Source organism: Lycorma delicatula, chromosome 3 (genome assembly GCF_047948215.1).
Source record: "Lycorma delicatula isolate Av1 chromosome 3, ASM4794821v1, whole genome shotgun sequence".
Lineage (NCBI taxonomy): Eukaryota > Metazoa > Arthropoda > Insecta > Hemiptera > Fulgoridae > Lycorma > Lycorma delicatula.
Window position 1 is genome coordinate 193474156 of NC_134457.1, and position 23802 is coordinate 193497957.

Sequence of the window (23802 nt, forward strand, 5' to 3'; positions counted from 1 at the left end):
AGAAAGTAACAGATTGTAATTTAAAACTTTAGATCTAATTTACAATTAACGCTAAACAGGTCTAAGCCCTTAAATGATCTTATAACAAATAAAACCCGTTAAAATAATAAATCTCATCCTACATAATTATATATTTAAATACTTATATATTTTAAACTTACCAAACATTTACATGTGTCCAAAATTTCAATTCCAGTGATTACATTGTCAAATGTAACACTATGACGATAACGGTAATCTGAAAAAAAAACAAAAATAAATGTTTTTTTACAAATATTATAAAAAATTGTACGACAAAAAATGAGCTTAATGATTACATGTAAATAATAAATTCTTTAATTTTGTTTACAAAGAGATATTATCATTATTTACTAGTACATAAAAGAAGTTTTATGCATATATATTTTCCCCCAATGATAATAATCAACAAAATCCGTCGTTGCCAGATAATTATTATAATAATGGATACATCATTCGCCAGGAGCTGTTTTTTTTTATTTTTTATTTTAGTTAAAAACAATCTATATGTATATCGATATAAAATAATCGATATAAAAGTAATAACAGCTCATTACATTAGATGGAATTTCACCAATAGTTACTTTTCTAATAATACAAGAAAATAAAAAATAAATAATGTACATCGGTTCAGTTTGTTGAATATAAAAGCATTTACTTGTTTCCATATAGGAAAGAAATAAGCGCTTAAATATAATTCTTTCTTATACTTTCCTTAATTCATTTTTATTAGGTCAATAATTTTGTTTCAATATGTTTTCATTCATGAACAAAATTAGTAAATATTATGTTTTTACAACTTCATTCTTATTAAAGTAAGATCACAATCTTTACCGTCAAATCAATGATTTTACAATAATAGTAAAAGTTAACAACCGTTATAAAATAAAATTTCAGTTGTTTTCTTTCTCTGATAGGCCGTCATTAGTATAAAATACTATGAAATAATTTATAAAATATCAAATTATAGAAATGTCTTAAGTTTACTTTTTTTTTTTTATTTACGATCGGAAAGGACCGGATCCGATGCGATTGCGAGTTTATAACGTTCTTATAATATACATATATATACATATACAATGTACAAATCTTCATTTGATTTGTTCAATTTAATCCGACCCGCGCGTGCGCGCGTGTGCTTTCCTGAGCCTAAGTCTGAGCCTCTTTCTGAGTTTCTAATTTCTTGTCTGACATGATGTATGGATATTCAAACTTAACATCACATTCGCGTGTATGTAACATTCTTTTAACCTATACAATGCGTTGGAACATGGAATTCAAAATCTTGAGGTCACGACCTAAACAACACCTACGCCGTTCAGTAAACTGCCAGTTAAATGTTTATTTAAAAAATTAAAAAATAACAATAAAATAAAATAACAAGTAATTTAAAAATTAAGGGAAATCTTATAACAAAAAAATTCTTAAAATACAATAACAATATATATGATATATACGTAGAACTTTGACTTTCGTCACACTTTATTTTTTAATTAACATATCATATACTTTACGTCGAATCTAGATCTAGTAGAGCATATATATACACATGTATATGTATACATGCTATACGTAAATATTTGAATCCAAAATCATATTTAGAACGGAATAGGCTATTATATTTATGATTTATTATTTACACAAGCGTGAAGTTTGTGCGTGCAAATTTAATAACTTATAAGAAAGATCAAGCTAAACAGAGATTGAATTTGATCCCTTCCCGATGAAAAGCTGAGACACTAGCAATTCGCAATGGTGGTAAGAGGTTTTTACAACGAATTTTATCATTTAAATTGAATTTATAATTTTGAACGAAAAGTTAGTCACAATATAAATGTATTAAATATCATGTTATATAAATAACGTAAATGAATGTAAATACGCATTCTTTGTTAAGATAATAATACATTTTTATTGTATGATTAATTGTAAATATGTGGAAAACACTTGTTTATATTATAGCAAACACATTGAATATTTAAAGAAATGAATATTTGTTCATTGAATGGTCATCTATATATACGAGGTTTGTTCAGAAAATAACCGAACATTTTTAATTACACGCCAACGGAGATATTTAGTGACATATGGTTGGTAGTATTGTGTTTTGCATTACCTTCTTTGTAATCACATGTTCTTGGATTGTTGATATCTCGTTTAGTTTTCGTGTTATTGTTATTTGAGTACAACGTGTTTAACTGTTGTTAGTAGCGATTTTTGTAATGTGCGATTTTTTGATGATTGAACTTTTGTCTTGTCGTAGCTGTAAACCTAGCTTTCATATCCCGTTACGATCCTTTGCATGAATGTTTCATCGTTATCGACTTTTTCAAGAAGTTGCCAACCAACGTCCACTCGATGTTCTTTCTGTTTTTTCCGTCATTAAACGAGGAACAACCTGTTGCAATTCGATGCATGTTCAATGTTTCAGTCAAAATTCCAGGACATAATCCGATCGAGATGCTAACCGAAGAGGTTAGCATCAGTTGACAGTCGGAGAACTTGACTGTCAATTTGCACGTACCAGTTCGTTGATTTTCTAAACATGGATGTCGTCAGTTGAAGTCGAAGGCCTTCCCAGTCATCTTCGATTGACTGACGACCACTTTCAAATCTTAAAAACCATTTGTTATATTGCGAACGACCCAGAGCATCATCTCCGTAAGCTTGTTTCAAAAGTTGAAACGTTTCTGTGAAAGTTTTCCCCAGTTTCACGCAAACTTTTATGTCTCATCGTTGCTCCCGAAAATCGTACATACAAAAATCGCTACTAACACTTAAACACGTTCTATTTAAATAATAATAACACGAAAACTAAACCAGATATCAACAATCCAAGAACATGTAGTTGCAGAGGAGGTTATGTGGAACAAATTGCTTCCAACCGTACGTCACTAAATATCTCCACTTACACGTAATTAAAAATGTTAGGTTATTTTTTTAATAAACCTCGTATGTATATAATTACCAAAAAGGACAAAAAAATAATATGCTCAGGAGAGCTTATGCATCTTACTTATTACCTTTCTTTATGTAAAGACTTTCTTATGTGTTAAAGTTATTGTAATTATTGATATTATTATACCATTTTTTTTTTCACCTTTTTTATCAACTTTTTCAACAAAAGTTCGGTATTACTTTCGGGTGAAAGTAAGGGATGGTAATGAATTTCCTTTACGTGTGTATGCATGACGAGTATGAAAATACCATTTCATTTAAGTTGGGATTTCCTTATATATTTTATGAGCCTATGTATAAAATTTTGTGGCTCGAAAATTTTCAAAACTACTTGATCAGTTTCATAGAAATTTAGATATGCTCTTTTAGTAGTGTATTTCAAATTGTATACTTAAATATTTGATGAAGACTGTGATTAAGTCGTTCTTGTGTTACGCTCAATTTAACGTCGAAAACATATGAGCAGGGCATGTTAGAAGTGTGGTTCGTTATAATGTTTTTTTAAACCTCCGGGACCACCGTTAGGTGTTATACTTCAGAGGATGAGATAAATTACAATTTTTGTAGCGTGTGAAAATGCCATGCCTGAGCGGAATTCGAACCCGGGATCTCCGGATGAAAGGCCGAGACGCTACCACTCGCGCCACGGAGACCGGCTCGTTATAGTGTTGCAAGCTGAAACGTTGACATTTTTTTATCTGCGATATCTGTTGTTAGCAATATTAAACCAAATAAAAAAAATATATTAAAACCAAATTAGATTAATGAAAACTCGGTCTTCTTACGCAGAACTGCGCAAGGGATTTTAGAGTTTCTCTCCTGGATAGGATTTTAGTTTTTCATCTTTTATTTATCGTCGTGGAAAAACAATTTCGATTTTTTTTTCCCCCCATCATGTCCGATAATATAGTCATCATAATTCTGATACTTCAAAATTTCCTTCGGTTTGCATTACAAGTTGCATACCGAGTGATTGAAAAAAACAGGACATGTGTCCTGCTTTTAACATGTTTAAAACAGGAATGCATCCCTCGATGCATCATCGAGGGATGTTAAAGATTGTATATTATAACTTTTTTGCCCGGTTCACCCATTTTCAAAAAGCTATTTCTAGGCTTCTCTGGGTCGCAACCCGATATGATAATATTTTCTGAAAATGGTTAAAATATGTCCGACAGATATTGGTCTACTTCAGTTTTCGGTCAAAAAAACTGAAGATAGTCTCTTTCTATGCAAAAAAAAGAAGATATCACCAAATTTTTGAAATTTCCTTCGATTTCTGATTATAAAACACAAAAAAATAACTTTTTTACTTGTTAATTCCATATCCTCCTTAATGGAAATAATTTCCATCAGCAGCGAGTGATAAAATTAATTAATATGACATATATATATATATATATGTCATATATGACATATATTGTTTAATCTCATTGTTTTGTGCCTATTCGTCTTTCCAGCAGCAAGACAGTAGAACACCAGAAAATTATTCATTTAAAAAAAATGTTTTCATGAAATCTCCAACAAAATTTTAGTTTTCTAGAACCAGAAATTTGAAAGTTCTTTGATGGATTTGTTCTCATATATATAATTATTTTTTTCATAAAGTAGTAAGGGATTTGCTGCAGCTTACCAATAAGCTAAAATTAAGGATAGCCTTGCTTATTTCCTCGTTGTAATTACAGTTTATAATTAAAAGTTATTAAATATAATTTATTTCAAATTTGTAAAAATATAATTGCAAAATAGAAATTAATAAAAAACTGTTATTATTATTATAAATGAAAAATTCTTCTTGTAATTTTTATAGAACTCGTTTACATAAAGCATAAAATTATGCTCATCAAACTGGAGAGGTGTACACGTACACTTTTAAGTATACACTTCGTGAGCTATATAAATTGTGACTTGGGAACGAGTGCACATGTGGACTCGTGCAAACCAACAACACTCTTAGTTCTAGAGGAAGAGGCAGGGGTAAAAAAAACTTAAGACTATCATAGGTCATTGTGCTGCAACGTACACAGTATTACACTTCACCATTTAAGTGGCATAACCCCCTAGTTTTACGTAAATAAAAATATTATAAGCCTCTTAGCTGTAATTAATATTTCTGTAAGTCACCTTTCACGTTTAGAAAAAAAATAAATAAATATTATTTTCCTACTTTATCCAGAAACTGGTGATATTACTTTTTTTCATAATTTTACTTTTTTTAGCTAAAAGTTCAGATTATCTGAGAAATATGTATGTTAAAAAGTTGAAAGATAAGTTGTGATTCATAGATGTTCGAAACTCAAGAAATACGGTTTAAGTTTGATCTCTGTGTGTGAGTTACAGCCAGTGCACTATTTCTTTTTAACGTAATATCTTTTTAAAATAAAAATATTTTTCCTTGGAGTATTCTTTCATGCTGATTAAGAACTATACCTTGTTTTCATCTTTATTGCAACAACATATTTCTCCCTCAACATATTACCCTCCCAAGCAAGCGCAAGCGAGCGCGCACACACACATGCATGGTTACACAACATGATTTTTTTTAACAAAAATATCTGATGTGAGCACTACATGACTTCCTTGTACGCTTATTAAATTATTTATACAATTTTTTTTTTTTTAATGAAAAGTATATAAAATTTTATTTCATTAATAACTTCTGATAACTGTTTTAATATTTTTTTTTATTGTTATTAATGAATTATTATTTATTGTATTTTTTTTTACAATCAGCGGTTAATAATTAGTAATAAATCAAGGTATTTAAGTTCAACTTTCTTAACATCTGGCACCGTTGGTATTATATAATTTATATAAAAATAGAGTATCCACTTACCAACAATTGTGAGTATTGACTAATCAAGCGCTTTCGGATTATTCCTCCATCATCAGGGATGTTCATAACAGTTGATTTTCAATAGTTAAAATAAGTCAACGTTTAAAGAAAACCATCTTTTCAGTAAGTTGTTTACAAGTGGTAGCACTTGTAAACATCTAAATATAATAACAGGATAATAGTTGTAAACATCTTACTGATAAGACGTGTTTCGTTTATTTAAATTATTATGTTTAACATAATAATTTTAAATTTTATTTTCATTTTAATTACCATTTATAAAAATTTATATGCACAACAATAAAATTCATAATTTATTAGTAATCCCTGATGATGAAGGAATAATCCAAAACCGCATGGACAGTTAATACTTACAATTGTTGATAAGTGGATACTCTATTTTTATATAAATAATATATTTAAATTAAAAAAGAAGTTAAAAAAAAGAGGTGAAGTCTGATTCGAACCGATGTGGCTTCCCCTTGTAATATTCAAATATTTCATTAATTAAACTTTTATTTGGCTATAACTCTGGAACCAATAAAAATAAGTACCGCTTACGATACGTCGATGAAAAGCTTTCAGTGAGGGCTTATTACTGCAGTTAAGACAAAGTCCAAACCCCAACTTTTTTTGGATTTTGGGCTTTTTTTAGGCACTTTTAGTTCATTCGATTGCAGTCAAAAGGGGAGGTGCACAACTAGATGTTATAATAGCCCTAAATCCAAAATTTCAACAGCCTACGGCTTATTGTTTTTGAGTTATACGAGATACATACGTACGTACAGACGTCACGCAGAAACTTGTTAAAAAGGATTGAGGAATAGTCAAAATGGATATTTCCGTTGAAATCTGAAAACCGAAATTTTTCGCGATCTCAATTCTTCCTTTAGTTCGTACAAGGAAGTAAAAAACAGTAAATATGTTTCAGTTTGTTGATAAAATGAACCAATAAAATTATTAATAAAAGAAAAAAGAATAAATAATATTAAACCCAAAGTAGAATAATAGCCAGTTTAATATAAACTGGCTACATAAGCAATTGTCATTAATAAATCTAATTATTTCCTTTTGCGTAAAGTTTCCTATATAAAATTACTACACAACACCAACAGAAACGCCAGCTATTATAATAGTTCTTGAAGTAGTAAACAACACAGCGCTGTATGAAATCACAGATTTAAATGAATTTTCCCTATTGTGGTATTCTAAGTCTGTGCAACTTCGCGTAAAGACTCCTAAATATATTTAGTATTTAATTCTTAGCCTCATCGTCGCGTCAAATAATCAGAATTGCGTGTAATTTTTTCATCCTGGTCAAAAATTTCAAATTCGGATTGTCACAGACTTTTCTTCATTGCAATGATTTTTTTTTTAATGTTGCATCAGAACAACATTACTTAATGAAAAAGCAGTTTTGAAATTTGGAATTATTTTTACAATTTAATAAATTTCATAAAAAAAACATCTGACAATTTGATATTTAAGTTCCAGGCTGTGGTAATTAAATAACTCGAAAAATAAATCAAAATTATTTATTACGTTCATCCAATACAGTCCCCATATGCCTCTGTACATTATTTACATCACTCACACAACGAATCAAATGCCCGTGAAAAAGCTTCCTTTGGGATCGCCTCCACCGCTCACCGCATCGTCTTATTGGACAAGATGCTCAAATATCGTTCTTTTTATCGATATTTTTATTTTAAATTTACGCTTCTCTATAGAATTTGCTGTTTCTCAGTATACTTTTCCGGTGCAAATTCGTGATGAATATTTCCTTTGAAACGAAAAATCAGTATCACTCGCGATTATTCCAGCGTTACTTTCTGAGCTTTCGTTTTCTTCAGACATAGCAACGTTCACGTTGAAGTTTTGTTGTACCGTACACGAAGAACCAGCTTTCATCACTCATTATAATCCGACTTTGAATATTCTCACCGTCATCGACAAATTTAATGAATTGAGTAAAAATGCTGCACGTTGTTTGGTTCGCCGTTATACGAAGAACAAAAAGTACGCACACTTTTGTTTTTCAAATGTTCGATTAAAACCTTAATATACATAACGTAATAGACATATTTTTATACTTATTTATTCTTAAGTTTTCTGTTTTAAATCAGAAAACTCAAATTTCGATCTTCAGAAAGAAATTTTGAATCAATTCTGACAATTATTTTGTTCAAGAATTTGATGAATCCATTCATCGACCTCTAAATGCTGTTGCCCTTCTTTGAATCTTTATGTGATTCAAATAACTTTTCTCAGTAAACGTTCATTACTGTACGCAATTTTAAACATTTCGAAATGTTTCGCTAACAGTTTTCCGTAATTTTTCACAAAATTGAATTGCTGTTCTTTTTTTTTTACAATTTTAAACATTAAACAGTTTTCATTTTCCAGTTTTTAATATAAACAAAAACTAAAAAACGAATCTCAACAAAACGCTTTTAACACAAATACGTCAACCGAATAGGTTGAAATCCTCACATTCTTTAAAAGATGTACTTCCTCTAATTAGTACCATCAATCACCGATAGATAGCGTTGGTAGTATGGCTGTAATAGTGTTAATTTGACAACAATTGTCACAATCTGTACATCTATCAATTAACAATACTTATTTTGCTAACCACAGCAATAAGAGAAAAAAAGGAAACAGTTAAATAATGTAAAGTCCGGTTGTTACATTTACAAGTTAAATTTTTATATAAAACGGAAGTTTGTTTAGGATGCTTTCCTACAATTTTTTATTTTTTGTATAAAAGTAAATTAAGTTAACAGATATTTCTTGGTTTAATTTTTTTGGTGTTTTTTTTTTCAGGTCACATGAGAAAAAATGAAACACCTAGAATGAATTTATTTTATTCTTGGTCAAAGTCTAGACGAGGTAAAATTAAAATTTGTCCATTTCATTCTCTCATGATGAAAAAACAACTGTTGTGGACACCACATGACTTCCTTGTACTCCCATTAAATTACATATACACACTTCTTTAATATGAAAGTGCTTAACATTTTATTTCATTAATAACTTCTCATATTTTTATATATATATATATATATATATATATATATATATATATATATATATTATTGTTGTTATTATTGAATTATTATTTACTGTAATTTTTTTCACAATCAGAGGTTAATAATTGTTAATAAATCAATGTATTTAAATTTTTTTTTAAATTAAAGGAGATGAAGTCGGATTTGAACCGATGTGCCTTGTCGGTGTAAGTCCAAATATTTCATTAATTATAATTCTATAACTCTTATTTTGGCTATAACTATGGAACCTATGAAAATAAGTACCACTTACGCTATATCGTTGAAAAGCTTACAATGAGGGCTTATTACTGCAGTTAAGACAAAGTCCAAAATCCAAATTTGTTTGGATTTTGGGCGTTTTTGAACTCTCTTCGTTCAGTCGATTGCAATCAAAAGGAGAGGTGCACAACTAGATGTTACAACAGTCCTAAATACAAAATTTCAACATCCTACGGCTAATCGTTTTTGAGTTATGCGAGATACATACGTACGTACAGACGTCACGCCGAAACTAGTCAAAATGGATTCAGGGATGGTAAAAATGGATATTTCCGTTGAAATCTGAAAATCGAAATTTTCCTCAATCACAATACTTCCTTTGCTTCGTTCAATGAAGTAAAGATGGCAAAAATTAAATCCAGCACTCAAAATTTATTAATAATTTTTAAAAGAGATTAATTTTAGGTTTTTACCCTTGAAATAATTTATCTGTAATTTTTTCGATCCTTTTTTTAAAAAAATAAAGATAAACAGTAGAAGTTGAAATATTGAAATTTTTTTCCCTGATAGATAATAAAAATTGCTGAAAATAAAATTTTTCAACCGTGTTTTTAAAAGGAGAGTTTTTCAATTCAACCCGTGTATACGTTTTCATGTATTATCAACCAATTATTTACTTTTTTCCGATTTCGTCAATATTTTTGCTTACTTGTACGTACAAGGAAGTATTGTAATCGCGAAAAATTTCGGTTTTTAGATTTCAACGAAAATGTTCATTTTGATCATCCCTGAATCCATTTTGAATACATACGTACGTACGTATGTATCTTGCATAACTCAAGAACGAATAGCCGTAGGATGTTGAAATTTTGGATTTAGGACTGTAGTAACATCTAGTTGTGCACCTCCCGTTTTGATTGGAATCGACTGGACCAAAAGTGTCCAAAAAAGCCCAAAATCCAAAAATAAAGATTTTCGACTTTTTCTTAACTGCAGTAATAAGCCCTCATTGAGAGGTTTTCAAAGATATACCATAAGTGTTACTTATTTTCATTGGTTTCAGAGTTATAGCCAAATGAAATATAAATGAATGAAATATTTGGATCGTAGAAAGGGAAGGCACTTCGGTCTGAACCAGACTTCATCTCCTTTTTTTTAAATTTAAATATATTGATTTATTTACCTTTTTATATTAATATATTGATTTTTATTTACCTTTGATTGTAAGAAAGGCTTTATGATAAATAATAATTCAATAATAATAAAAAATATCAGAAGTTATTAATGAAATAAAATGTTATGTACTTTTCATATTAAAGAAATGTGTATATGTAATTTAATAGGCGTACAAGGAAATCACGTGGTGCCGACAACAGATTTTTAATATTCAATTTCTTGAAGTTTATTGTGCGTAAAAATATTGAACGGAAATGTAGGGTGTCAAAACTCTAAATACAAAGATCGGCTAGCTATTTACGTAGACATCTATTTGAGCAAATTTCCTCACAAGACTAGTTTAATATCTTTTTTAAATATTTGATTTCATCACCATTCAATTCATTCTTAATTCGAAACTAGAAATTCTGAATAAATTTAACCAGCACTACATCCTTTTAATTTTTTATTTAATAACGTTGCAGCGTGACCTTTTAGAATCTGCTATATAATTAACTCTGACAAATTATTTATTTAAACTGGATAACCAATGAGAATTAGAAAAAATAAAGTGCAAAAATTACTCATTACATTAATTAAACGACATTACCTGATATTTAATTAATTCATCCGTTTTGTTATCAATAATTTATTTCATTAACACAATCAGAAAGAAGTCTTTAACATAATAAAAATGATTAATAAAAACAAATAAATGCAGAGTAGCTGCCAACTCGGCTTCCATAGTTACAAAGTATGATGCTACTTATAACAGTTTAATCAGTGAACATCTATACAAAGCACATTATAACTGGTTGACTAAATCCGTTACAATTATATAGTTATTATTCAACATAAGATTAACTATACCTTATTTAAGTTGATCGTGTTTAATAAAAATCTAACTGTGGTTTTAAATTTTTTATACGATCTAATTATCGAGTGGTTATATATAATAAGATATATTGTTTATATGCATTACGTGTATTTTATGACATATATCTTATTCATATGTATCGTTGGCATAAATTAATTCTAATTAAAAATTTAGAGATCTATTTATACAAAACATACACATATGGACGCGTGCAAACATAGAACTCAGTGTACGCAACTAGTATAAATATCATGAATTAATTATAATTTAATAAGAAAGAACTGGTATTTCAATTAATTTACATAAATTATGTTAGCTCAGAAAGCAGTTCGTTTATATATATATTTATACTTTTTTTAATATCTGCTATTATTTTTAATAGAATACTCGTTTGAAACTATTTTAACTGTTTATAGGCCTATGTCTTATATTTTTTTTAATATTTGATGAAATTATGGTTTTATTGTTGTTGAAATTATTATAATATCATTAACCCTAAAGTATAATGCTGTTATTCGTGTCCTTGAACTCCTCTCGTAATTTGATTTATGGTTTCTTTTTCGTTAGATTAAATGCCGGAACAATACCTCAGGTTATAATCAATTATTATTCGCGTTTAACTGGATTCAGCTCACTGAAAGCAGTACACTCGGTGTTGCGATTTCACCGACAGGTGCTACAATTTACCCTATTTTAGAAGGTTGGATCTAACCGCAATTTAATAATTAATATAATTTAAATGAGATACTAGTTAGGTAATACGCTAAAAAGATTCTATACTTAACGTAAAACTTTTTTACGATTGAATATGTATATATGTTAGGTGCCATAACGAAAATAATTGTGGGAAAGCCTGACGTGGGATACAAGTCACTCCCGAAACCGGTATAGTCATTCGGTATAGTCAAGGTAACAAGAAACCCATGCCAGGCTTACTAAGAAAGGTTAGTAGTGTATTGTTTCCCGTTACGTTTTTAACTGAAGCAAACGTATTATTGGATATCGTTGTATCAAGCCCACAATGAAATATAGGAGACGCTTAGCTATACAATTGATCCTTTCACTCTGTTTCTCAGAGGGACTGACTACAAATTAACTCAAATTATCTCAGAGAAAGCATCTATAACTAATGCCTCTTGTATCCTCATATGTCTTATATTCGTCACAGCCATAAGAAAGACAGAAAAGGGTAGTATAAAGTAGTAAATTAATGTACGAGCAGAATAAAAAAAAATCAGCCCGATTCGTAGAGTAAAACGTCTGGACGGACTGGAAATAGGTTTTGAGCACGCGTTTTATCTGTGGTAGGAAAGGAAAGAGAAAAACATCGGGATTAGAGGTGAGATGTGTTGTAAATGAATTTTTAGTCGATTTTTAAAAAATATAATATAACATTACTTTGTAAAAAACGCTGTGGAACAGCAAGGGGCCATTATTTTAAAAGTGCTGTTTATTCAGTAATGTATTAATACAGTAGGTATAGCTTATAAAATAGATATATTAAATTAATTTATTAAAATTATTTTATTTATTAAATTTTTTAATTTTATAAATAAGTAAAATTATTTTGTTGTTTAATCTGAAGCAATATTGATGGGTTATTGGCTTCTTAACATCCTTTTTAATTTTAAATAAAATTGATAATTAAAAGCTATTTTTGTAGTTGAATCAATCATAATTCTTACACTACTTAATACTTTTTATGGTTTTTTATTCGTTTTTATTTATTTAGTTTTTTATTTAAGTGTTCCTTCAATGCATATAACCTTTTAATAAAATAGGATGATTTGATGATTAGAACAATTTATCATCATTCGCCTCTAAATAGCAGTGAGTGAGTGTGTGTGTGTGTGTGCGCGCGCGCGCAAAAGAGAGAGAGAGAGAAATTATATTAACCCTCCGAACTTTATGGTTTCAGCTTTGAATGTTTTTATTGTAAAACTTCTACGATATTAAATAAATAAATCAAAATGAGTGTGGTAAAATAAATAACAAATGAAGACTAAAGACTATAAACTTTATAGTGACTTTTAGATAGAGTTCTTGTTAAATTTAAAGAAACCCCTTTAAGATCAAGTTACTGAAGTAAATTTTGTTGCAGTAATGTTATTTTTAATTTTTAAAAGATAACTTAAGACGTGCAAAATAAGTTTTATTTATTTTTTTAATAAACAACTGGATTTTTTATGCACTTTGTAAGCTCTTAACTACCGGATTAATAACCCTCACTATTTTTCTTAGGTGTATTTTGTTTTTTTAATCAGATATCAAAAAATAAAAATAAAATTATACTAGCAGACAAAGTCTCGACCTTTTTCAAACACGAAATAAATCTGATTTTAAAGAATTGATATTTTAAAACCCCCATTCTGGATCCCCATTTAGAAATCAGGTCGATACGAAAATTAGATAGTCTTGTCCTTATTCAGGTTAACATCCTTGATATAATGACACTAATTAAAATTTTGTGTCAGTATATAAACAACCTGCACTTGTTCGATTTTATTTATTCCTTATCTAAGTCAAATTTCTTTTCAATGTCCTGAATCCTTGGGTTAAAAAATTTCAGATTATAAATCTTGAATTTCTTCCAATTTTTTTATCCTTCTTTCGGCAAACTTGTTGAAATAAACTATATATAGATAACCCTTAGGCTGCCTACCAAAAATTTAATTGGATTTAATTTTGTTAGATACAGTTTAGACTGTCATAAAAAAAAATATGTAAATTAAAAATTTCAACGTTGAAAACCAAATTTTATTACAGTTAATTTAATTCTCATTTATTTATTTCTGTTCTACTTTAAAATATAACAATATGATGCTTTACCTGATATTATTCGTAGAATTGTTGTACCAGTAACTCATACAAATTAACTTGGAATAAAAACACGATTGACTTCGTAAAACCTGTTCTCAGGTCGGTAATAATGTTATTACAGAAATTTATTTATATACGTCAAATTTTGTATTAAAGCATCTTAAAATTATTTAAATAATAGTACATTATAAATATTTTTTTCAATAATAACAGAAAATTATTTACTATAAAGTCAAATTCACAAACTAGTCACCGTTAAAAGAAATTTTATTAAAAAAAAAAGTCCCATGATGAGCAAATTTAATGAAATTGATGTAATGTTAATAATTCTTAAAATTCAAACTATTGTTTTTTTTCTGAATTTTTTTAATCTGTAACTCCAGATTAGCTGATTATTTTTTAAACAATAGATAAAAATAAAATCTACTGAAAGTATTTATTTATTATTATTTAAGTTATTTATTAATTAAAGTTATTTAAATGAAAAAAATATTTTTTTAAATATTGTTTAAATACACAGCTTTAATATAAATCAACGTTGTATTAGGAAATAAATTATTTTTAATGTTTTCAATTTTACAAATTTAGAGAATACCACTTTTTTCTTTTTACCTTTTTTAGTGTTTTAAGACCGGATTACGATTTCAAATTTATATTTTGTACGCCAATGAATATTTAGAAAAGTTTACTCGTAATATTAATAAATAATATTAATTGATTAAGTTGTAGTAATTTTATTCTGAGTTAAATTTATTTTATATACTTGGACTTATAAAAATGACTTCCTTTCCGTTAAATTTTGTAATTTATAATTATTGAAAATTAAATTAGACATAAAAGAAAATTAATTAACTATAGAAAACTAATTGATCACTAGTTAAGAGTCGAGGCATATAAATATAGGTCACGGGGGTTCAGTAACGTTACATTTTTACCATAACCTTAACAAAATTAATTGTTTTTCCTCTTGAGAGAAACACGCCTGATCTTTTCGTAATTTTAATAGAGGTTGAAATCCTCTCTTTTTCTGTTTAGTCTTCGGAACCATCGTAAGGTATACTTCAGAGGATGATATGTATGAATGCAAATAAGATGTAGTCTTGTACAGTCTCAGGTCAAACGTTCCTGAGATGTGTGATTAATTGAAACCCAACCACCAAAGAACAAACACCACGATCTAGTATTCAAATCCGTATAAAAGTAAATGCCGTTACTACGATTTGAACCTTAGAATTTGCGATGACGAGTTAACCACTAGACCAGCCAGGTTCAAATCCTGATAAAGGTTTTTATACGAATCTGAATAGTAAACAGTGGATACCCGTGTGCTTTGGTGATTGGGGTTCAATTAATCACAATGGTCGACCTGAGTCTGTAAGAGACTACACCTCATTTACATGACATACATATCATCCTCATCTCATTGAGCCGTAGAAGGGGGGTTGCTTATTGTTCACTAGTTGAACAGATTGCAACGTACGCATTAGGAAAATAAAATAATTAAAAATGATGTCTTAAGTCATTGTAATTTATAATCTTACTTTTTTATTAATTTGAATTTAGTTTGAACGCCGTGATTACAGTATATATTCAACAACGTCAACGAATAAAATGTACAGCTATTTTTTTATTTTTTACTCTAAGCTCCGATAAAATAAGATGATATTGCTTGGCTTTAGAATTTTTGGATATTTGGAACCTGTCCCTTTTTATACACAGTTATTCAAACAAATCCTTTTAGTTTTCCCTTTTAACTGTTTACACAGCTTTTTAACCTAACCGTAAGACCGTGAATTTAATTCCTTATACAACTTACAGAGCCAAATGACAGGTAGTATTTGTTGGCTTCATTCAATCAAAACGTACTATAACCTGATAATAATACTGTATTTCAGTACCACATCTTTTTTTTAACGATTAATGTTATAGCAAGCTTTTACTTTGGTATAAGACACAGGAAATTAATAGTAAATTAAACATTCTAAGCCTATCAGAGATTTGAATACGTAACCCTCCGGATGAAAAATAGAGATTAAACTAGTCCCCCATGAACGTAGTGATATGTGAAGTACTTTATATTTATTTAACATAAAATTTAATTTTAAAATGAATTAATTATTTCCTCCATACAAATACGACCTGTTTTTACAATAAAAACTCTCCATAATGTTAATATTTAAGTGAATAAATGCCGGTCTCAAACATTAAGTTCCAAACGATCTTACACGTAAGCACAGAACATTCTTCTCTCTATATGACCTGATCTCCCCGCCCCCCAACAGTATGAAAGTGATTTTAAGCGGTTTGGTTTATTTTATTTAAAAAAACTTATCTTTTGTAAGGTTTGTCACATATACCTCTAAAGGTTAACTGTTCCCCTATTTCTCACTATGAGCAAAAATAATAATAATAATTAAAAAATAAATTATATGATAACTTATATGTAAATTTAGTATTTTAATTAAAAAATTTCTTTACTCACCTTTCTTTGAACTATATTCTCCTATAAACCGTTTAGTTAGATAACGCACTGTGACAGCTGAAAATTTATAATAATAGCATAATTATTTTGATTCATAAACAAAAACTATAGGATATATTTGGTTTTTCATGAGTTTATTTTGATGACAAAAAAATGCTTAAAATAATGAATTATTTAATTTTTAGAAAACATATTCCTTTAAATTTAAAATGAACTATCTTATATTCCTACTAGTAGAAATAATCACAAAAAAAAAACAAATAGCAAAATATATGAAAGAAAGATGATTGTTAATATTTTAAAATCTTATTCTGGTTTTTTAAACGGAACTTATGCTAGTAAACATGACAAAAATTCATTTATTTACTTAGAATTATTTACTCAAGTTATTCAAGAGTCTGAGTCTGTGTAAAAAAATAAATATATATATATATATATATATATATATATATATATATATATATATATATATATATATATATATATATATATATGTGTGTGTGTGTGTGTGTGTGTGTGTGTGTGTGTGTGTGTGTGTGTGTGTGTGTGTGTGTGTGTGTGTATATATTAATATAAATTTTAAGAAAAAAAATTGTTTGTAGTGTACACATTTATTCAGTCGAGTTTTTAATGCTGCACTTTAAACACGTAATATGTTAAATTTAAAACTTTAAATTTTAATTCACTTCAAACATAAATCACATTTTTAAATCGCTATTTATAATACTGATCTAAATGTTTTTAGGTAAGTTATCTATAATATTTATAGCTAATTTATTATTTACGTTAATTTTATAATTTTATCTTTATAGATAAAATTTCTTAATGGAATAAATTTTATTTGATATAATAATACATTTTTCAAGAGAACAGAGTCATTCTTCTAATATTTTCTTTACTTATAAAATCTAAAGAAAAGCACTCACGTTTGTTCACGCTCTGTAAAAAACTTTGTTCAATTTAACAGAGAAGAAATTAATGTTAAATTTAAATTAATTATAAATTTCAATTATAAATTTTAATTTTTTTTTTCATAATTAATTTCGAAGTTACCATGAAAAAGTATGAGCTCTTTAGTTCATTTTTTTTAGAACAAGGATTTACTGAATTATTTTAGTTGTAATTTAGCAATTTTGGATCATGCAATGAATTAAATATACTTACAGACACGTCTATTTAATTATAATAAATGTTAAATCTAAAATGTTTATTAATCCTGCTAATTCCTAATACGGTAAATAAGTCAAATTTTATATTTCAGAAAATATTTATTAGAAAATCACAAATAAAAATTTGCATTGCTGAATATTGCATAGTTCTATCTATATTTACAGTTGTCATTGTATTAGAGATAACGGTCCTTTTTGTTTCTGAATGAAAAAATTGTGTGGCAAGTGCATTAAGAGAAAATTGTTTATAGAAAAATAAGAATCCCCGTCTCAAACATTAGGTTCCAAACGATCTTACACGTAAGCACAGAATATTCTTCTCTCTATATGACCTGATTTCGATTTTAGCTAATCGCAACAGATTTTTATTCATTTTATATTTTATTTCACTTTATTAATACATTTTTGTTTAAACGAGTAAGTGTAAAAATATTATATTAGGCTGATTTTTTTTTTTAGTTTTTTAAACCAAGACATCAACGCTTATACATCCCTTTATCCTTACATAATTCGTCGTTTCGAGTACTTTTTACTTGCTGTTCTTTAACTTCTTTTTTTTCACATTTGTCTTCAAATTTTGCATCCTTAATATAACATACTTCCTGAGATTGCCGCTTGATGAAATTATGCTCAGTTACTAAGGTCGGGTGACAATACAATATTCTATCATTACTTTTGCAAACATCTCCCCGTATGGTAGTAAATTAAGGGTGCAAGTGTAATAATTTAACATACTTCCTGGCATTGCCTATTGATGAAATTTTGCACAGTTTCTAAGGTCGGTTGACAATACAATATTACACCATTATTTTTGTACATATCCCTCCGTACGGGGGTAAATTAAGGGTGCGGGTGTAAAAAATTGCAAAATGGCTATGCGGGGTTTCAATATATGATGTTATCTTTTGCAATCCAAATTCACCTGCTAATTTAACTCATGCGATGTATGATAATAATTTCATTAAAATATAACATTAAAATATTCCGGAGGTAAAATAGTCCCCCGTTCGGATCTCCGGGTGGGGACTACTAAGGAAGGGGTCACCAGAAAAGTAAAAAATAACATTCTACGAGTCGGAGCGTGGAATGTTAGAAGCTTAAAAAAGGTTGGTAGGCTAGAGAATTTAAAAAGGGAAATGGATAGAGTAAACGTGGATATAGTAGGAATTAGTGAGGTTCGGTGGGATGAGGAAGGCGACTTTTGGTCGGGTGACTTTAGAGTAATTAACTCAGCGTCAAATAATGGGCAGGCAGGAGTAGGTTTCGTGATGAACAAGAAAATAGGGAGGAGAGTGGAGTATTTCAAGACGCATAGCGATAGAGTCATTGTAATAAGGATAAATTCAAAACCTAAACCGACAACGATTGTTAACGTCTATATGCCTACAAGCGCCCATGATGATGATGAGATAGAATGTGTATACGAAGAGATTGATGAAGCAATTAAACACGTAAAAGGAGATGAAAATTTAATAATAGTTGGAGATTGGAATGCAAGCATTGGAAAAGGCAAGGAAGGAAATATAGTGGGTGAATACGGGCTGGGCAAAAGGAATGAAAGAGGGGACCGACTTATAGAGTTTTGCACGAAGTATAATTTAGTAATTGCCAACACCCAATTTAAAAATCATAATAGAAGAATATACACTTGGAAAAAGCCAGGCGATACTGCAAGGTATCAGATAGATTATGTCATGGTTAAGCAAAGATTTAGAAATCAACTCGTGGACTGCAAAACTTACCCTGGAGCAGACATTGATAGCGACCATAATTTGGTGATAATGAAATGTAGATTGGGGTTTAAAAACCTGAAGAAAAGGTGTCAGATGAATCGGTGGAATTTAGAGAAGCTTGAGGAAGAGGAGGTAAAGAAGATTTTTGAGGAGGACATCGCAAGAGGTCTGAGTAAAAAAGATAAGGTAGAAAATGTAGAAGAAGAATGGGAGAATGTTAAAAAGGAAATTCTTAAATCAGCAGAAGCAAACTTAGGCGGAATAAAGAGAACTGGTAGAAAACCTTGGGTTTCAGACGATATATTGCAGCTGATGGATGAACGTAGAAAATATAAGAATGCTAGTGATGAAGAAAGTAAAAGGAACTATCGGCAATTAAGAAATGCTATAAACAGGAAGTGCAAACTGGCGAAAGAAGAGTGGATTAAAGAAAAGTGTTCAGAAGTGGAAAGAGAAATGAACATTGGTAAAATAGACGGAGCATACAGGAAAGTTAAGGAAAATTTTGGGGTACATAAATTAAAATCTAATAATGTGTTAAACAAAGATGGTACACCTATATATAATACGAAAGGTAAAGTCGATAGATGGGTGGAATATATTGAAGAGTTATACGGAGGAAATGAATTAGAAAATGGTTTTATAGAGGAAGAAGAGGAAGTTGAGGAGGATGAAATGGGAGAAACAATACTGAGATCTGAATTTAAGAGAGCATTAAAAGATTTAAATGGCAGAAAGGCTCCTGGAATAGACGGAATACCTGTAGAATTACTGCGCAGTGCAGGGGAGGAGGCGATTGATAGATTATACAAACTGGTGTGTAATATTTATGAAAAAGGGGAATTTCCGTCAGACTTCAAAAAAAGTGTTATAGTAATGATACCAAAGAAATCAGGGGCAGATAAATGTGAAGAATACAGAACAATTAGTTTAACTAGTCATGCATCAAAAATCTTAACTAGAATTCTATACAGAAGAATTGAGAGGAGAGTGGAGGAAGTGTTAGGAGAAGACCAATTTGGTTTCAGGAAAAGTATAGGGACAAGGGAAGCAATTTTAGGCCTCAGATTAATAGTAGAAGGAAGATTAAAGAAAAACAAACCAACATACTTGGCGTTTATAGACCTAGAAAAGGCATTCGATAACGTAGACTGGAATAAAATGTTCAGCATTTTAAAAAAATTAGGGTTCAAATACAGAGATAGAAGAACAATTGCTAACATGTACAGGAACCAAACAGCAACAGTAGCAATTGAAGAACATAAGAAAGAAGCCATAATAAGAAAGGGAGTCCGACAAGGATGTTCCCTATCTCCGTTACTTTTTAATCTTTACATGGAACTAGCAGTTAATGATGTTAAAGAACAATTTAGATTCGGAGTAACAGTACAAGGTGAAAAGATAAAGATGCTACGATTTGCTGATGATATAGTAATTCTAGCCGAGAATAAAAAGGATTTAGAAGAAACAATGAACGGCATAGATGAAGTCCTACGCAAGAACTATCGCATGAAAATAAACAAGAACAAAACAAAAGTAATGAAATGTAGTAGAAATAACAAAGATGGACCACTGAATGTGAAAATAGGAGGAGAAAAGATTATGGAGGTAGAAGAATTTTGTTATTTGGGAAGTAGAATTACTAAAGATGGACGAAGCAGGAGCGATATAAAATGCCGAATAGCACAAGCTAAACGAGCCTTCAGTAAGAAATATAAGTTGTTTACATCAAAAATTAATTTAAATGTCAGGAAAAGATTTTTGAAAGTGTATGTTTGGAGTGTCGCTTTATATGGAAGTGAAACTTGGACGATCGGAGTATCTGAGAAGAAAAGGTTAGAAGCTTTTGAAATGTGGTGCTATAGGAGAATGTTAAAAATCAGATGGGTGGATAAAGTGACAAATGAGGAGGTATTGCGGCAAATAGATGAAGAAAGAAGCATTTGGAAAAATATACTTAAAAGAAGAGACAGACTTATAGGCCACATACTAAGGCATCCTGGAATAGTCGCTTTAATATTGGAAGGACAGGTAGAAGGAAAAAATTGTGTAGGCAGGCCACGTTTGGAATATGTAAAACAAATTGTTAGGGATGTAGGATGTAGAGGGTATACTGAAATGAAACGACTAGCACTAGATAGGGAATCTTGGAGAGCTGCATCAAACCAGTCAAATGACTGAAGACAAAAAAAAAATAACTAAAAAGTATAAAGCAAGTTTTTAAAAATTGTTTTAACTTTTTGTAATATTATTTCTTCTTTGTTTCCAAAATTATATTCTTATAACTATATTTCTTATTTTTTAAAACTATATTTCTTCTTTACTACATCCAAAATTAAATAAAGTTATGTATGAACATAATAAAAACATTTCTTTAAGTTACATTCAAATTAAAAGAAACGTAATGTAAAGGTAAATAAAATAAATTTTCTTTATAAAGAACTTTATTTTAACGGGGGTTATAATAATTCGTAAGCTAAATTATTTGTTTTTAAGTTATATTTTTCGCCTGTAAACTGATTTTTACACATACAGGTAAAATAGCGTAACGTCTTTCGTTAACTTTGTGTGCGTGCATGTTTATTTATATATAAATTAAATATATATATATTGTATATAATAAAAACGTACGTGTTTAATATTAATAATTGTAAATATATCCCAATAACTTAAAGTATAATTGACCTAGATCGGTATGATTATTTTAGTACAAAAATATACAATATAGTAATTATTTTATTTGAACAAACATTTCTACCGTGAAATGTTTTAAAAGAATAATTTAATTTATAAAAAAGTACAACCTAGAAAGAAAGTATTTAGCCTACTTTCAACATATATGTGTTAATAAAAAAGATAAAAACCAATAAATACCTGATTTACCAACTAGCGAGCCACCCAGTATAACAACACGAATGCAGTCTGTATTAGTCATGATTTAAAATTATCACGCGCGAATAGTAGCCAATTGTATTGATAAGATTAGTAAACACGTTTCTGTATACTTAAATAAATTTAATTTCTGCACAACTGAATTCATTTAACACTCACTGCATTCTAACAATTTTTTAAATGTTTTACACTGTCATTTTTTTTGAATAATCGCTTATGAAATAATTTATCGCATTTCTATTTTAGAAAATGTTTATAAATTAGTACTTGCATCTATAATTTCTGTTGTTAACGATAGACAACAAAAAAATTAATATTACTTAAAAACATAGAATTATAGGTTATGATTTGCGTAAAATTACCTCAAAAGTAAAGATAAATTATAAAAAAGAAATCATTCAAAAATTGTTAGTTATAGTTTTATTTAAAATCTATAAAACTTATACGAACATTTCCATTGTTAAACAATAATATCAGAATCCAGAATTGATATACGTATAAAAAATAAGAAAAACTAAAAAAAAAAAAATGTTAAATAAATTCTTACAAAACATAATAAAGTGAGTATTTTTGATAGTCTTTTGTTAGAATATATATATATATATATATGTTAGCGTGAAAGATCGAAATTAGCGAACATTAGTATTGTCCGGTGAATGTCGATACATACCAAAAGAATATTTCTTCGGTGAAAGACCGAAATATTTGCTTATTCGGACTTTCGCCAGAATATTTCGATAAACACGGATAATCTCTGGTGGTGGGAGGGATCGAAACTATAACCAGAAATTAAAAAGCATCACCCAATACCAATATCTAAGGTAAATAGAATTTTTAGAAACCCTCGCAAAAAAAGGAAATTTAAATTTAGGCCAAACATAATGGTTTCGCTCACTAACTTTGTCTAATTAACGTTTAATATACAAATTATATTTATGTTATTCTCCAACATTGGAGACGATTAATCAAATTCACCGCATTCAGCATCGACTGATGGTGAAAGTTAAATATATATATTTTTTATTTTAAATTGAGCAAGGGGCAAACTGATCATTTATTTGTATCGTTATCGTTTATCCATGAAGTTAACATATTCTATATATCCTGATTTGCCCTTTCAATTTATGAAATTCTGATAATAAGATTAAATATTTTTATAAGTGCGGTGAATTTGATTAATCGCCTCCAATGTGGAGAATAACACAAATAATTTGTGTATTTAACGTAATTAGACGGGGTTAGTGAGCGAAGCGATTATGTTTGGCTTAAATTTAAAGTTCCTTTTTTTACGAGGGTTTCCCTTAATCCATTTACCTTAGAAACTGGTATTGGATGATTTTTTTTTAAATTTCTATTTATCTTTTCGACCCCCTCACCAGAGCTTATCTGTGTTTGTCGAAATATACCAGTGAAGTTCCGACGAAGCAAATATTTCGGTCTTTTACCGACGTATTTGGTTGGTATGTGTCATCGACATTCACCGGAAAATATCGACATTTGCCAGATATAAGTCTTTCACTATAACATATATATATATATATATATATATTAACAAAGAGGTGTTATCATTTAAAAAAACACTGTTAGAAA

General features: G+C 29.0%; 1 protein-coding gene across 2 annotated transcripts in view; it reads right to left on the reverse strand.

The window, feature by feature from the left end:
- Nucleotides 1-22483, reverse strand: part of LOC142322317 (ras-related and estrogen-regulated growth inhibitor-like) — an 86560-nt gene extending 64077 nt beyond the window's left edge. Inside the window, exons 1-3 of one of the 2 annotated variants that reach the window (XM_075361259.1) lie at nt 22195-22483; nt 16419-16475; nt 162-238 (exon numbers count right to left, since the gene is read on the reverse strand). In XM_075361259.1, coding sequence (XP_075217374.1) covers nt 162-238; nt 16419-16475; nt 22195-22255 — 195 coding nt within the window. In that variant the 5' untranslated portion in view covers nt 22256-22483. The remainder of the gene's footprint in view (nt 1-161; nt 239-16418; nt 16476-22194) is intronic. The other variant, XM_075361258.1, reaches the window with a different exon arrangement.
- Nucleotides 22484-23802: the final 1319 nt, after the last annotated feature.